This window comes from Heterodontus francisci, chromosome 11, assembly GCF_036365525.1.
Source record: "Heterodontus francisci isolate sHetFra1 chromosome 11, sHetFra1.hap1, whole genome shotgun sequence".
Lineage (NCBI taxonomy): Eukaryota > Metazoa > Chordata > Chondrichthyes > Heterodontiformes > Heterodontidae > Heterodontus > Heterodontus francisci.
This window is the reverse complement of record NC_090381.1, coordinates 71,495,120-71,511,996: the sequence shown is the minus strand read 5'-3', so window position 1 is coordinate 71,511,996 and position 16,877 is coordinate 71,495,120. Positions and strand designations below refer to the sequence as shown.

General features: G+C 41.2%; 1 protein-coding gene across 4 annotated transcripts in view; it reads right to left on the bottom strand.

The window, feature by feature from the left end:
* LOC137375304 (ephrin type-B receptor 3-like) overlaps window positions 1-16,877 on the bottom strand; it is a 100,230-nt gene that overhangs the window by 29,546 nt on the left and 53,807 nt on the right. For all 4 annotated transcript variants that reach the window (XM_068042262.1, XM_068042264.1, XM_068042263.1 and 1 more), the window contains exon 4: window positions 1,815-1,970. In XM_068042262.1, the coding sequence (XP_067898363.1) occupies window positions 1,815-1,970 (156 nt within the window). The remainder of the gene's footprint in view (window positions 1-1,814; window positions 1,971-16,877) is intronic.

The window sequence follows — 16,877 nt, the reverse complement described above, 5'->3', positions numbered from 1 at the left end:
GGACAAAATATGCATGTAACTACTTTGAATAGTGCTCAGGTTTAAAATTAATGTGCGGCAACTACACACAGACATGGTTGCTTAAGATTTACAGACTAGCAGCATGGTCATTAATGTGCCAGAGGTGCCTTTACTATTCTAGATAATTAAACTGCAAATAACCCAATGGCACTATAAAAATATATCTGTCTCAGACATGTTCCCTCTAGTGCCATAAAAAGTCGAAACTAATGGGTTTGGGATCACAGGGAAAACAGAAAGAAGATTATAAAAGCCTTGGAAGTGGTTTAAAAACTGCTGTCTTTGTTCTTGTAAGTCATTGTCTGCTTTAAAGTCCTTCTCAACACAAACTGTTATTTAGGTCTGTAAAATAATCTATGTGAGTAAGAGTATATCCTGGCTTAGGCAGCTTAGGTTCAGCAATTACTGTACCAATGCTGAGAAGACTGGACTTGATTAGTGTTTAAAATATTTGGAACTTGGTTGGATGCAATGTCATTCTTTCAGATGGGTCTGAAGTTACCCATTACTACACTGGTCATTTCCATTTGGCTGCGTTTCTATTGATATTTAATAGTACGAGAATTTGTTGTTAAATTTTTCATTAATGCAAAATAACGGCAGAGTAAGGCTGCTTCTGATCATTGTGGCCTTGAATATTTGGACCTTTGACTTGGTGGACAAAGTCGGGTTTTTATGGGTTTCTGGTTATCTGACTGTTCACTGCTGATCAATATTTAAGAAGTCAAAGAAACTACATTCATTTTCATTTGAATGGAGAAATAAAGACAGAGCTGGTTGAAATGAAGGATAAAGCAAAAAAAAATTAAAGAGGAAAACAGCAATAATCAGAATACCAGCTGTGCATAATTTAGCAATAAAGAGAGTTAGGATGTAGGCATGACTCTTAACAGCACTGTTAGTGTACATAAACCCCAAGGACTGCAGTGGTTCAAGAAGGCAGCTCACCACCACCTTCTTGAGGGCAATTAAGGATGGGCAGGAAATGCTGGCCTATACTGTGACGCCCACATCCCATGAACAAATAAAAAAAACCATGGTCTAATGCTGATTTGATTTCATTATTATAATAATACTAATAATTTTAAAATATGAAAAATTCAGACATAACTACTGTACTGAAAAATAAGCAAGTTCCACTGAAGTTTAAGTTAAATGTGAGGATATAACACAAAGAAAGTTATTTCAGAGCATCAAAAGACTTTGTAGAGATTTGGAAGTTGGTAAATTTGCCATGTCGCTGGAGTCCGAACAGCAGAAAAATCAAGATATAAATGTTCTCTTACAGACTAGGAGATCAGGACACATACAGTGGCGCAGTGGTTAGCACCGCAGCCTCACAGCTCCAGCGACCCAGGTTCAATTCTGGGTACTGCCTGTGTGGAGTTTGCAAGTTCTCCCTGTGTCCGCGTGGGTTTCCTCCGGGTGTTCCGGTGCCAAAAGACTTACAGGTCGATAGGTAAATTGGCCATTATAAATTGCTCCTAGTTATAGGTAGGTGGTAGGGGAATATAGGGACAGGTGAGGATGTGGTAGGAATATGGGATTAGTGTAGGATTAGTATAAATGGGTGGTTAATGGTCGTCACAAACTCGGTGGGCCGAAGGGCCTGTTTCAGTGCTGTATCTCTAAATCTAAATCTAAATATGGGTATCAGAACAATATACCAGAATCATAATCAATTCTGGCAAGAATAGATCTTTGCTATGAAATCAACAGAGCTTGATATGAATGCTGTCCTGAGAAAGTGCTACATTTCCTGTTGACATAAACAGATAGGGCCAGTGACTAACTTGTGCATCCCATCTCAGGCTGGTCACTGTCTGCTCGATAGAATCCGTTTTTGCAGGGACAGATAGTGGCTGCTTCAGAGTTGATCCTGCTGTTAGATGGGCAAAGGGAGCAGGGTTCCTCCCCCTGTTTGGATTTGAATGTTCCTTGGCGACAAGCTGAAAACCAAGAACAAACAGTAATGAGGAACATAATATTTTACCATTAAATACATTTGGATTTGTAAACATTACTCGCAAGTCAATTCCAACAAAAAATAAACGCTTTAGCAAAGAGCGTTCCTTTCAGAGACAAAACCACATTTGGAAAGAACATCAGTAAATTTTCTTTGCGAAGGAAGTGATCCCACCAGAGATAATCCTAAAAAGTCTGATATTCAAGTTACATCAATGACAGATCTAAGATTCCAGCCAAACAGCACAAGAAAAAAAGACTCAGATTGTCCAAAGTGAGCAGTGTCTCAGTGCAATAGAATGATAATGTTGATGCAGTTTACTGCTGTTCTGCTGCTAGATGTCATGAGCACAGTTAGCAATTAACTTATTCTACCATATTTGCAAAGCATGCAGAAGGTAGCTAAGGATAGAACGTTTTGATTCCTTGAATCCAACACCAAACTCTTTAATAAAAGCAAAATACTGCAGATGCAGGCAATCTGAAATAAAAACAAGAAATGCTGGAAATACTCAGCAGGTCTGGCAGCATCTATGGAGAGAGAAGCAGAGTTAATGTTTCAGGTCAGTGACCCTTCATCAGAAATGACAAATATTAGAAATGTAAAAGGTTTTAAGCAAGTAAAGCAGGGGTGGGGCAAGAAATAACAAAAGAGGTGCTGATAGGACAAGGTCACAGAAAATAACTAACCAGAAGGTCAAGGAACAAAGGCAAACGGTATGTTAATAGTGTGCTGAAAGACACAGCGTTAGTACAGAGGGTGTGAATTGACTGTAAAAGGAACAGACCTGGCTCCAAGCACAAGCATTAAAAAAAGCAAAAACAAAAACAGTGGGAAGGCACAGTAGAAACAAACTAAACAAACTAAATTAAAATAAACAAATAAAAAATAAAAAAATAACTAAAAATAAATAGGAGGGTCCGTCCTGCTCTGAAATTATTGAACTCAATGTTCAGTCTGGCAGGCTGTAGTGTGCCTAATCGATAAATGAGGTGCTGTTCATTGAGCTTGCGTTCATGTTCGCTGGAACACTGCAGCAATCCCAGGACAGAGATGTGAGCATGGGAGCAGGGTGGGGGGGCGGGTGTTGAAATGACCAGCAACCAGAAGCTCGGGGTCATGCTTACAGACTGAGTGGAGGTATTCTGCAAAGCGATTACCCAATCTGCATTTGGTCTTCCCAATGTAGAGGAGACCAAATTCTTTAAAATGGTCAACAGATTCTGAAGAGATGCCTCAACTCTGAATATTACACAGGCTTATACTGAAGTATACTGCTAGCAATATAAGTTTTTACAGATATCCTGTATTATTTGACAATGGTCATCTGTCGTAATTTTATGGGCTAAATTTTGCTGTAGCGGGCATCTAATGTTGCCTGCCAATTGTTAGACTTGTACCTGCACTGTTCAGAACAAAAGAATTTTGCTCATAGAGTTGATGAAAGTGTGACCTGGTAACGTCACAGTGAAGAAAACAGGGTACCTGGGACCTGGGTGACCAGTGCAACCAACATATCCTTAACCAATGAGGCTTAAAAATTGGGAAATAAGCACAGAAAGGAAAGTGAATTAAAGGGAATTAATTCAACGTCAAATCAGGTAAAGAAAGAGAAATAAAAAGAAGGAAAGAAAGATTGGATTAAGAGAGGAAAAAAGAGACAGAAAGGAAAAGTACGAAAAAACATTTTAAAATTAAAACTTGACATATTTTAAATTACTCGAAAAATTCAAAACCTGAAAGAATGAGACTCCAGACTTGAAATAGTTAATTTTTGGTGCTAGAGTGTTTGACTGGCAGTAAATAACATTTATCATGTCAATAAAAGGGTACATGCACGATTAATTACTATCTGTGGTGAGTTTAGGTTGCATCTACTGCACAAGTACAGTAACTTCACGACATTCAATGCATGTTAATGGTGAGGAAGACAGCAAAATACCATTTCCCGTCAAAGTGGCACAATTCCGCCAGCAACTTTTGGACATTTACTTTTAATCATGCATATGTCCCTCGCCTGAAGTTGCTGTACCATTCAAGTATAAATAACAGCAAGTGCCATTGACCTCACAGTTATTTTGACAGCAAATTCTGGCCCGTTGTAATTCTTTCTTTATTGTGCTATTGCTTCACAAAATTGGTGAACATGTTCTCATTGTTTTTACAAGTTTAACAATTTTGCTTTCTACATAAGATAAATTGTAAGTTGAAAAATTTCTACTCTTGATGCTGTTACTCTGATTATTTAGAGCCACCCAAGATAATGGAGACAGCAAATTCCAACCCATATGAATAACAGAAACTGGAAGTTCATCTAAGTTCCACTGCACACAATCCAATTGTTGCTAATTAGGATGAAGTAAACATTGTGGTGTAATCATTCAAGGATATACTGGTGGCAAATTCCAGCTGCCGCACAAATTGGAAAATCACAGCAGCGTTGCCTTATCTTCCAACATGCGCTCGCAACAGGCAAGGTTCCCTGACTGCCAGTGTGTTCTAGAAAATTGTCCTGATGTTTTAAATTTCAAATATTGAAAATGTAGTCTCAGGACACAAGTTGAATTAGCAGGCCCAAGAGGTCAACTAATATTTTGCATGAGTAACAGTTTATTGAACTTTGCAAAAGCTGATATAAGTAAAATTGTGCAGGAAGGCTGTTAAAAGTCCAACTCCCGACCTGACTCCAGCTGGTCCTCCAGTTCTAATTACCACTCCTCTCCTGACACTGCCCTGACTACCAACGTTCTCTCCCTCAGTTCTAAAACCCACTGTGCTCCATAACAGATTTTGACTCCCATAAAAATTTTCATAGATAGGTGAGGTTCCAGTGTGATTAGAAATGACTGAAGCAACAGTTTACTTTCAATCAAAATGTAATTCAAACTCAAGAGTTATTTTCCACCTAAACTGAATGCCTTTGGAGAATAGAGCCAACTTTTCATGGCTCCACTATCAACGCAGAGCCAATCTCACTGTGAGAGGAAATCATAACATTGTGCCGTGTGCCCAGAGCACAGTGGCTACAATTTGTGGTGAAGAAATCTGGAAACTGCTGGCAAACACATGTTACATTACAGGCCCTGATCATTACTTATATAGACTCCTCGCTACATTTCATGACTATTTAAAACAAGTTTCTGGCCTACTATGCCCTTAGCACCAGGCTCACCCTATAAAACAAGCACATTACTAATCCTTTGCTCTGGTCTACTTAAGTTGTATTACTGCAACAAAACATGAATGGAAACTTTAAAAACACTGATACTTCCTCCCTGCTTTTAGCTTTTGTTGCTGCAGAGTGTCATTTTTGTTGAATTTTTTGTAGTACTTTCCTGTAAGTATTGTTACTTGCTGCTGCAATTCATCTAACAGCAAACTAAATATTGAGGATATTCATTTTTTCCAGTTCTGATAGCACTGTGTGGCCTAAATGAGGAAGACAAATTCAAAAAATGTAACAACTGCATTTACTGGCCATGACAGTCATTTCTGCTCATGTCAAATGAGACCTGTCCCACTGCCTTTGCTTCACAAGGGGGCGAGTATATAATTACGCCATCTCTTGGAGTCTGACCTGCAGACAACGTCTGCAATAGGGATAAGTCATCTCGTGAGAATGTATTACATTTTTTGCCATCAGCTTCTTCCAAGTTACCATTAGTAACATGTCACATCATTTAGTCTGCTGTCTACAGTTCCATCAAACATGTGACAGAGGCATTGTTTTCAAGGGCAACATCTTCACCCCTTTCCCTGTGGAAAGGAGGCAGCAGCTTGCTAGGGCACAGAATGCTTCCCAGGTGCAAGGGTTCCCAAGAACACTGGTTGTAGTAGATAGTGCCCATGTTCCATACAAACTGGATCTTGCCCAACAGCTCCTGACAAGTGAGTTGCAGTGCTGTCTTCTGGGAAGGGTAGCCTTGAGGGCCAAACAGGACATCTCTGCTCATGCACATGCAACAGCATGTCCAATGTGCTGATCATCAAACAGAAAGTCAGATGCTGTATCACCCTTGTCACTTGGGTAAAGACTCCAGACAAGAAATTAGTTTTGTGGTGAAAACTGGCCTGAAATGGGTAGCATGCACCTGAGGCTGAAAAAAAACCCTAAGACTTGCTGGAATTTAGGCCTCGGGCCTCAGCAACAAAACACCAATAAGCAGTGGGTGTCAACTAAGCACTCCAATACAACTTGCCAGCCTGGATATTTGGCTCCAGCACAAAGCTGGGCTGCAGGTAGGTCCAAGAAATCCTGCTCTTCGTGGCTCCATAGTATGGTAAATAAGAAAATAAAAACTTGCCAGTTATCTTGCAGCCTGCAGCTGTCTGTATAAATTCCATTGATTAGGCCACTGTAGATCCAGAAAAACTGAATGGAGCACACCCAGTTTTTACCTAATGTGGCAACTGTGTCCTGAAACATGTATTAGCACCCTGATTAGAATATTCACAGAACCGATAACATTATTTCGGTAGGTTGGCTGAGCACTCAAAAAGCTTCCAGGTACCAGTTTGGCAACTGGTGTACTTCAGGAGGTGTTGGGCATGGGGGAATGCACTGGGAATCTGGTGCCCACAACTATTTTTCACCCAAAAATCAGGCGCTATGGAAAACGATTCCTCTCCCTGCCACACATTTTTTTCACTTCATTTCTACCTGGTTCTTTTCTCAAGTCTCTCCTAAGCCCTGTCAAAGGCTAACCAATATTTTAATCTCATTTTGAAGCTTTATGAAGGCTGAAACAGTAATTCTCTCTACCTATTTACCTTTAATTGGGCACAACCTTTTAAATTTGAGATTTTGTGCATCCTCCAATGGGTTACCTGCTGGCACAAGGTCAAAGCTGTATTGGGAATTGTTCAAATGATTTGACCCTGCAAATTTATGTACAGTGATTTTACTGTAGCATTGTAGGTTTGCGTGAGCCAGCCAGTCCTTGTTGGGCCTCCTGAATTTGCTGATAATATGTGGTGATCTTCCATGTTCTACTTAGACAGCAAAAGCTTAACGAGTGCTTTTCTATGATATGAGACTCACTCCAACTATTATCACAGCAGTGAAAATAGAATATATCTGCAAAGGGCCTCTTGGCAAGCCTTATCCGTCAGGAAACTCATTCCTTTCTAATCTGACCAATGTCAACACAGATCTCTTGCAGCAAACTGCTTCCAGAACATTGCAAGACAGCAAAAGAATTTAGTGGCAAAGTGGTTTAACTGGTATCTTCAGTGATGTGACAAAAAAATGCCTGTACTGTGCTACATCGTGAGCTCACAACATCTGAGGGAGAAACACCATTTTTCAGTAAGTATTTTCGTGGCTTCACAATGAAATTCACATTAGGAAAAGGGATTTCTCTGAAACTACTTGCTCACTTTCTCCACTGAAACCTGGCCGAAGATTAATTGTAAATATATTCTATAAATCCTGAGTTGAATAAAACAGTTGCTGATAATATGGGCTGAGATCCCCAGGGAATGTTTTAAAGGAACAGTAATTCCCTGTGCCTGGAAATGGTAGTTCTACAGGGTGGCAACAAGACAAAAGAAGGATAAGTTTCAGCGAGGACACATTTGGAGCATTTATAAAACACTGATTGCATCATGGGAAGTTTTAGGAATTGTATTTTCCATGGATGGTGGGCAATTATTAATTTAAGCTGATATGGAGGAGGGTAGCATTGGCTTCGTGCACCAAGTGTAATTATTTATGATTTTATTGCACAAAACAGAAAAAATCTCCCCACAGGGACAGAAACTATAGTTTTGAGGAGAGACTTGAAATACTGGGACTATTCCCATTGGCACACAGAAGTATGAGAGGAGATTCGATACAACTGTTTTAAATCATTAAAGGTTTTGATAGAGTGAATAGGGACAGATTATTTCCCTCAATTTTCAGTCAGTGGCAGGGGTTACCTATTTAAAGTTGTCACTAAGAGTGAGGAGAGAGGACAGGAGAAATTTCTTTACACAGAAAGTCATGAGGAATAGAATGGAATGTTTACTACAGGGAGCAATTGAGGCATGAAAGAGATGATGTACAAGTAGTTGACAAACAGAACATGTACAGCAGTGTAAGAAAACAACATATTCATGGCATGACTGATGTACTTTCCCAGTGCTTCTACATGTCACATTGGGGCTAATTATGTAATCCCAGCAATGAAGTACCAGGAACAGTACACCGGCCCTGAATGAGCTGACTTAGAGTCATGGGGGGAATTTTATGCTTGTGGTGGGGGTCTCAATGTCCAGGGGAACCGATGTTGAGATCCCCGTGGCCCCTCTTCTACGGAAGGCCCGCTGAATTTACTGCCAATCAGGCACTTAACTGGACAGTTGCGGGCCTTCCATAGGATATAGGATCCCATCACTGGAAGTTCCGGCCTTGCAGACTTGCCGGCCAATCAAAGGCCGGCAGCTGCAGCGCCACCACGGAGGCAGTGGCTGCTGCTGTAGCTGCAATGACCAGACACTAAAAGGTACTGGAACCAGGCTTAAGGTAGGTCAGGGAGTGAGGCGTCTCGCAGGATCGCGGGGAGGGGGACAGCAGCAAGGGCAGGTGGGTGGCCCTCAGTGGGGACCTTTGCATGTGGGGACCAATTGTAATATGTCCAAGTTTGCAGATGACACAAAACTTGGTGCAAATGTGAGTTGTGAGGAGGATGCTAAGGCTTCAAGTGGATTTGGACAGGCTGAGTGAGTGGGCAAGAACATGGCAGATGGAATATAATGTGAATAAGTGTGAGGTTATCCACTTTGGTAGGAGGAATGGAGGTGCAGAGTATAACTTAAATGGTGAGAGATTGGAAAGTGTTGATGTCCAAATGGACCTAGGTGTCCTTGTTCATAAGTCACTGAAAGCTGGCATGCAGGTGCAGCAAGCAATTAGGAAGGCAAATGGTATGTTGGACTTCATTAGAAGAGTTAAGGGCCTCAATTGGCAGCTGGGCAGGAAGACCAGGCCATTCAAAGGCCTTCCTGCCCCAAGCTAAATTTTGGCGGAGGCAGGATGTTGGCGGGGGCCTCCTCCCACCATGGTGGAGAGCATAAAATTCCATCCAGAGTCATTTACCACAAAGAAGGAGGCCATTCTGCCCATCGAGTCCATGCTGGCTCTCCACGGAGCAATCCAGTCAGTCCCACTCCCCCGCTCGATCCCCGTAGCCCTGCAAGTTTATTTTCTTCAAGTGCCCATCCAATTTTCTTTTGAAATCATTGATTGTCTCCACTTCCACCACACTTGTGGGCAGCGAATTCCAGGTTATCATCACTCGCTATGTAAAAAATTTCTTCCTCATATTTCCCCTGCATCTCTTGCCCAAAATCTTCAATCTGTGTCCCTAGTCCTTGCACCATTAATTAATGGGAACAGTTTTTCCTTGTCTAACTTATCTAATCCTGTCATCATCTTGTACACCTCTATCAAATCTCCCCTCAATCTCCCTTGCTCCAGGGAGAACAACCCTAGCTTTTCCAACCTAACCTTGTAACTAAAATCCTCCAAATCGGGAACCATTCTTGTAAATCTCTTCTGCACCCTCTCAAGGAGCCTCACATCTTTCCTAAAGTGTGGTGACCAGAGCTGGACACATTACTCTAGCTGGGCCCTAACCAGAGCTTTATAAAGGTTCAACATAAGTTCCCTGCTTTTGTACTCAATGCCTCTATTTATGAATCCCAAGATCCCATATGCTTTGCTAACTACCCTCTCAATATGTCCTGCCACACCCAGGTCCTTCTGTTCACCCCATAATGCAAGGTTCACTCAACAGCATCATCCTATGATGTTCCCAACATATAGTCCATGACCCATCCAGAGAGCCACTAGAACTTTGGACATCAGTAGCTGGTCAACAGCTTGTTGGCCACCCTTTGAGCAGGAGTAGCATTTTAAGGGTGGAAAGTGGGTAGCAGGGAGTCAGGGCAGAGGCTGGGTGAGAGATTTGTATGCTGCTATGTGTTCTGCACTTTCTACAAGTATAAGTACAGCAGTCCTCTGATCCAAGGCTTTCATCTACAAATGTTTTATGGAATATGGATCTGAAACCCTGGCTGTTGAAGGAGAGCAATTGGCTTCACTGGCCTTGGCAAACCAAGGAGAAACATTCATCTGGTAACCTGAGTGAGTAGCTCTTAATGCTAAACCGTCTCAGACTTAGACTTGACTCTCTGACTTACAAGGTTGTGGGTTCAAGTCCCAGAGGCTTGAACACAAAAATCTAGACTGACACTCCAGTGCAACATTTGAGGGAGTACTGCACTGTCAGAGGTGCCAGACATTAAACTGATGTTCCATCTGCTTTTGCAGGTGGATGTAAAAGATCCCCTGGCACTATTTCAAAGAGCAGGGAAGTTATCCTTGGGTGTCCTAGCCAAAATTAATCATTCAATCAACATCATTAAAACAGGTTATCTGGTCATTATCACATTGCTGTTTGTGAGAATTTGCTGTGCACTATTTGGCTGCTGCATTTTCTACATTAGAAAAGTGACTACACTTAAATGTACTTCATTGACTATAAAGTGCTTTTGGGCATCCTGAGATTGTGAAAGGTGCTATGTAAATGCAAGTTTTGCTTCTTTTTTACTCACTATTTCTCTTTTTACTTACAGAGTTCAAATTTTAAGTAGTATTCAAATACTCTAAATTTGAAGTTAAAAAACATCCAATACTTAACCTTATGGTTCTATAATTGATTGCTTTTTCTATGGTTTCTTGCTTTTCTGAGTGGAATTTGGGCTCCATACCACAGACAGAAAAACTAAGATAATGTCCATTGCTAAAGAAACCACAGACATGCATATTGGAAAGAATCACTGCCAAAAAAGTAGATTCATTGTTTACTTAAGTGAGTTAATGACAGAGACCAGATGATACTCAAGAGACATCAAATGAAGAATTTGAATGCACATGGACAATTGGTAAAGTGGTAACAGTGTAACTGATATCAAAGCTTTATCAAAGCCTCATCATCCCATTCACCATTGCACACTAATAAAAAGGTGGAAATTCTGAAGCAGGAGAGCATTCTCATCAGTGTATCCAGGGCACAGAATGTACAAAGCCCCATTATGCCTGCATACAGCATTTGCTGATTTTCAAACAGATGTCCTGGCTTTGTTCAGTTCATCCATCCAAAGTGGGCATTAAAAGCAAGGAAAAGACATTCCCTGGAGAAGGACCAAAACAGCGCTTTTAATTTGCCTATTTTGTGCTACACGTTCATGATATTAATATGTTTTGCTCCACTGATTCCCCTTCGCAAAAGTATATCTTTTTAGTGCTTAGTGATGACTCCTAAATGACTCCTCAGTGGAAGGTGGCTGGCTGCTGAGTTTCAGTGAAATCTGTTTGAGATTAAGGTACCTACTTGTGCTGAGATACTTAACTAGGGTTAGGACCTACACCACTAATGGTTCCAGCTGTAAATGGACATAAGCAATAGAATCATAGAACCATTAAATAATAGAAATTTACATCCAGGAAGGAGGCTATGCAGCCTATCGTGTCCATGCTGGCAGTCAAGGAGCCATCCAGCCTAATCCCACTTTCCAGTTCTTGGTCTGTTGCCTTGTACCTTGTGGCATTTCAAGTGTATATCCAAGAACTTTTAAATGTTATGAGAGTATCTGTATCTCCCACCCTTTCAGGCAGTGAATTCCAGATCCCCACCGCTCTCTGAGTGAAAACATTCCCTTCGAATCCCCTCTAAACCTCCTACCTCTTACCCTAAATCTATGCCCCCGGTTATGGACCCTTCAATCAAGTGGAAAAGGACCTTCCTATACATTCTATCTAGACCCCTCATAATTTTATACACTTCAATTAGGTCTCGCCTCAGCCTCCTTTGTTCCAAAAAAACCAACCCTAGCCTATTCAATCTTTCCTCATAACTGAAATTCTCCAGTTCAGGCAACATCCTCATAAATCTGCTCTGTACCCTCTCTAGCACAATCACATCTTTTCTATACTGCAGTGACCAAAACTGCAGGCAGTTCTCTAGCTGTGGCCGAACTAATGTTTTATACAGTTCTAGCATAATCTCCATGTTCCTATAATCTACGCCTTTGCTAATAAAGGCAAGTATCCTGTATGCCTTCTTGACCACCTTATCTATCTGTTCAGGTTTAGAGGGGATTCGAAGGGAATGTTTTCACTCAGAGGGTAATGGGGATCGAGAACTCACTGTCTGAAAGGGTGGTAGAGGCAGAAACCCAGGCACCTTCAGGGATCTGTGGACATGCACTCCAAGGTCTCTCTGTTCCTCTACACTTCTCAGTATCCTACCGTTTATTGCGTAATCCCTCACCTTGTTAACCTTCCCCAAATCTATTACCTCACACTTCTCCGGATTGAACTCCATTTGCCACTGTTCTGCCCACCTGACTAGTCCATTGATATCTTCCTGCAGTCTACAGCTTTCTTCTTTGTTATCAACCACACAAACAATTTTTGAATGATCGGCAAACTTCTTAATCACACCCCCCACATTCAAATTCAAATCATTGATGTACACCACAAAAAGCAAGGAACCTAGTACTGAGCCCTGCGAAACCCCACTGGAAACAGCCTTCCAGTCACAAAAACACCTACTGGCCCATTACCCTTTGCTTCCTTCCTCTGAGCCAATTTTGGATCCAACTTGCCACTTTGCCTTGAATCCCATAGGCTTTAAATTAAAATGTAAATATTTTAATAAAACTGTAAAGTTGTATGCTTGCTTTGCTTGAAGCAGCAGTAAAGCAGCAGCAGATTTGACAGGCGAAATTTGGTTACTTTTACACTTAGGACATAAAGGTAATATATGGTACTGTTGGATAGGTTCACCTTGGCAGCCTGCTGCCAGCGGCCTGTTGATACTGGAAACAGCATTGATATTGACTGTTTCCTTTTTCTAGACATGCGACACTGCTGTCCTTGAGGAATGGTGCCCTGAGTGCCAAGAAAGGGCAGCCCACTTTGCAGAAGCCACTTTAGTATTTGTTAATTTGGGAATTATGTTCCTGCAGCACTTCGTGAATTGAACAGTGATGTCCTTTATGAATGAAACGTTTTTCATCTCTCAAAAGCCATTGCCTTTAAATGGCCATTCTGAGGCAACCCCTGTATGAGTGGGAATTCCCAATGAATAATGAATGATTACCCTAACCTAGTTGTTCAAGCAGGAACACGAATTCACAATGTATTGGGTGAATGTCCTACCACACATACAATTCCCTACCCTGGGTGCACACAACTTAGAAAATTCATCTTTAAAGGCAGAAGATAAATTGAAGCATCTGAGTTAAATTATTCTGCTGTGGAAGATATAAGCAGACTGTAGTAATGATAAATGAGGGAAAACCAATGTCAAAACAACTTTTGTTCAGAGAATTGAAATAAGAATAAAATACTTCAAGTATGTTCAACAAATAGCCACAGATAAGTTGCCTAATGTGTGCAATAAACACTCCCAGATAGGTAGCCAACATGCACATTCATTACCAATGGGACTAGAAGTCAGAGCAAATAATTCAATCAGAGAACAATGAATGACTGACAACTGAAACTGCAAACTGTACAGTGGTGCCAGGTATTATGGTTGCTCCTTGAAAACATTTTTGGACCAATGTGGATGAGAAATAAAAAAGATGAAGGGGAATTTGTCTGCTTTATCTCAGGAGGCTCAAATAATGTTTAAACTGCAAGTGTAAAACTTGTAGTTCTTTGTGTTGAGATATTTTGACTAGGTTTAGGACTTTAGAACATAGGACATAGAACATTGCTTGAAAGGGTGGTGGAAGCAGATTCAATGGTAACATTCAAATGAGAACTGGATAAAGATTTGAAAGGAAAAATTTACACAGCTATGAGGAAAGGGCAGTACTGTTGAATTAATCAGATAGCTCTACCAAAGAGATGGCACAGGGTCAATGGGCTGAATGGCCTCCTTCTGTGCTGCAACATTCTATGAATCTATGCCCTATGCCGCTGCAGACTTTGTTGTAGATGTTCCACCAATGGCCTGATGGCTAAAAGTACTGTCTAGTGTAGCACAAAGCCCTACATACGGGGGTGTCTTGCATATTATTCCAGGTCTGTGCCTAGTTAGCTGATCTCAGCAGGGACAGCACTTGTGGTGCTACACTTGGCCTCAGTGTTCCCACTCCTGATTGCTATTCAGTGACTCCTGAGGCAAAGTGCAAGCTTGTGGATGCTGGCTAAGAACCAGATTAAGGTAAACTGTCATGCCCTCCATGGTTAAACAATCTGCTGATTCGCATTGTTGGGGCTTGTGCATAAAGCATGGCCTATGGGATAACACCCAGCAAGAACTGTCACCTTCAGGGGAGGATAACATTGTGGAAAAATTGATTAAAAAATGTAATTTCAACTTCAAAACTATCTTTGCAACTTTTAACTTCCTCCAAACAACGTATTGCTTATTGTAGCAATAGAATACAATCTAGTATCTTTTTTGCTACAGAAGGTTTCCTAAGACTGCAGAATAAGTGAATGCTATTACTTCATGCAATTCAGTTCGCATGTTACAATTAATGTTTCTATGAAGTATTATTCACATTCTTTTTTATGATCACCTTCAGACCTTTCAGTGGCACTGTATAATGTGGATCATTGAACATTGCTCAAAGCCTTTTCCGTACATTCTTCCAAAATTGAGCATTTGAAAGACTACAGCAGAAGTCTTTTTATATTTAGTATTAGTATTTTCAAGTTCAGAAATAGTGAGATGCTGTTTGGGACTTGCTGCCTGAGTATTTTTTCATTATTGTCTTTGTAAAAAGAATGCAATGGGATAGTTAATGTCATTAAAAACAAATAGATGTTCTTGGACCTAATCTGTCCTGCTCTGCAGTTTAATAAGGACACGTAGATGCTTTAATGAATAGCAGATGTCTTCAAAATATGCCCAAAAGCGTAACATTCGAATACTGTAGTGTAATTAAAATATCTCAACCATTCCCTTGGTTATTTTAATACAATAAAGGTAATAAAATGGTTTAATGAATATATGTATACCATGTTGAGGAGAAACGCATCTTGTTACAGTGAATTTGTGACCTGCATCTATATTTTGGATTAACAAAAAACAGAGGGGCTGCACAGTATCAGCTCTTGTACTCAAAGTAGGAAATTAATTCATCAGCAAACTTTAAATAAAATACTAAAAGCAGTAATGTGTTGTCAAACCTTTGAATTAAACCACCATTTTACATGGGTTAATTTTCAAGCTGGTGCAGTTCCATCATGTGCTTTTTTTGCTGGCTAAAGGCTCCATTCCCCACTTTATACTCACACTGACCAAGTCTGCCCATTATGCTTTAATTGCCAAGCCCAACACAAGAATTTTAAATTAGTAATTCCTTTAATAATTGTACAAGATTAAAACTGCATGCTTCCGCAGATACTGCATATGTACATTTTGATAAAATTTCAAATGTACCTATTCACAAAATGGAAAGTCATCAAAATAAAAATATGAAGTATTACAAGCAAGTTACTAAAATTTTCTTTTCTTTCTCTAGCCACCTTTTATTGCACTTAAGTAATCATTCAGTTCATTGGTTTTTAAACTGTAGTCTCTGGACCTGGGGGTTTCTATGAGAAGGTCCCAGGGGTTCTAGATTTTTGCACTCCTCTTCGGCTGACTTGCTAATATCTTGGCCCCGATATTCACAGGGAGATGGTGCAAAAGCTGTCAAAGAGCCCATCAAGGTTGGCGTCGAGGAGATTCTGGCAATCTTAACAGCAGGACCTCACAAACATTTTGTAGGTCTGTCTCATACAAAAAAAGTTTTGAAGACCATTGACTTGGTTAACATAAGTAAAATTCTGTCCTGCTGCTTTACATTAACTATCATTAACATAATATACGATGTGCTGATACAAAAGCCAAAAGATGCTGGATATCTGAACTAAAAACAGAAAATGCAGGAAACACTCAGCAGGCCAAGCAGCATCAATGGAGAGAGAAACAGAGTTAATGTTTTAGTTCTGACAGAAGGTCATCGATCTGAAACGCTGGGGTTAATTTTCCTGGCCCCGTGAAGACGGTTTGGAGGTGGGGGGGGAGCTGAGAAAGTAGCGGGAAACCCCATTGAGATGGCTCCCTGGTCCTGTCCTGCCTCCCTGCGACTTTCCCAGGGCGGGCTGCCAGGGGAATCGGCAGTCTCCTCCATGGATGGGGCAGCCAATATCTTCAACTAAGGCCCCAATCAAGAGCATTATAGACATTCCTGAAGTTGGATGGGCCCGCAGTTGATTCGGAACCCAGCAACTGCAAGGAGATGGCCTCCGCATGGCAGGCTGGCAGGCCATCGGAGCCTCCTCTCAAACACCCAATGACGGAGCAGCAAGGCTGAAATGGCCACAGTCGCGGCCACAATCATTCCTGTGGAAGGGTTCCCCCTCCACATTGATCGCCCTAACACCTCTGGGGCTTTTTTTAAACATATTCATCAGACATCTGAGAGCACCTCCATTTTGAGGCTCCCTCACACTCATCTACCTCCCTCAGCAGCGCCCATCTCACCTAGTGGGGCTGCCAGCCATCCAGTGCCGCGGGCCCTCTCATTGGGCCTCGCAAGTCGCGATCCCGTCCGGCATCCTTAATTAGGCATCAAACACAGAGGTGGCCAATTAGTAGGCCGCCTCATGTAAGATTGCTCCGGCAGGTGCACTAAGGCCATGCCTGGATGCGAGATCTGCATATGGTCCCAACATCGAGGTCCCAACACCCGCAGAAAAATTCAGCCTGCTAACTCTGTTTCTCAGCTGAGTATTTCCAGCATTTTTTGCTTTTATATACTATGTGCTGCTTGTTGTAACTGTGTAAGATGAAAACTAATAAATTCTTAATTTTTCTTAAATGGAAAAATC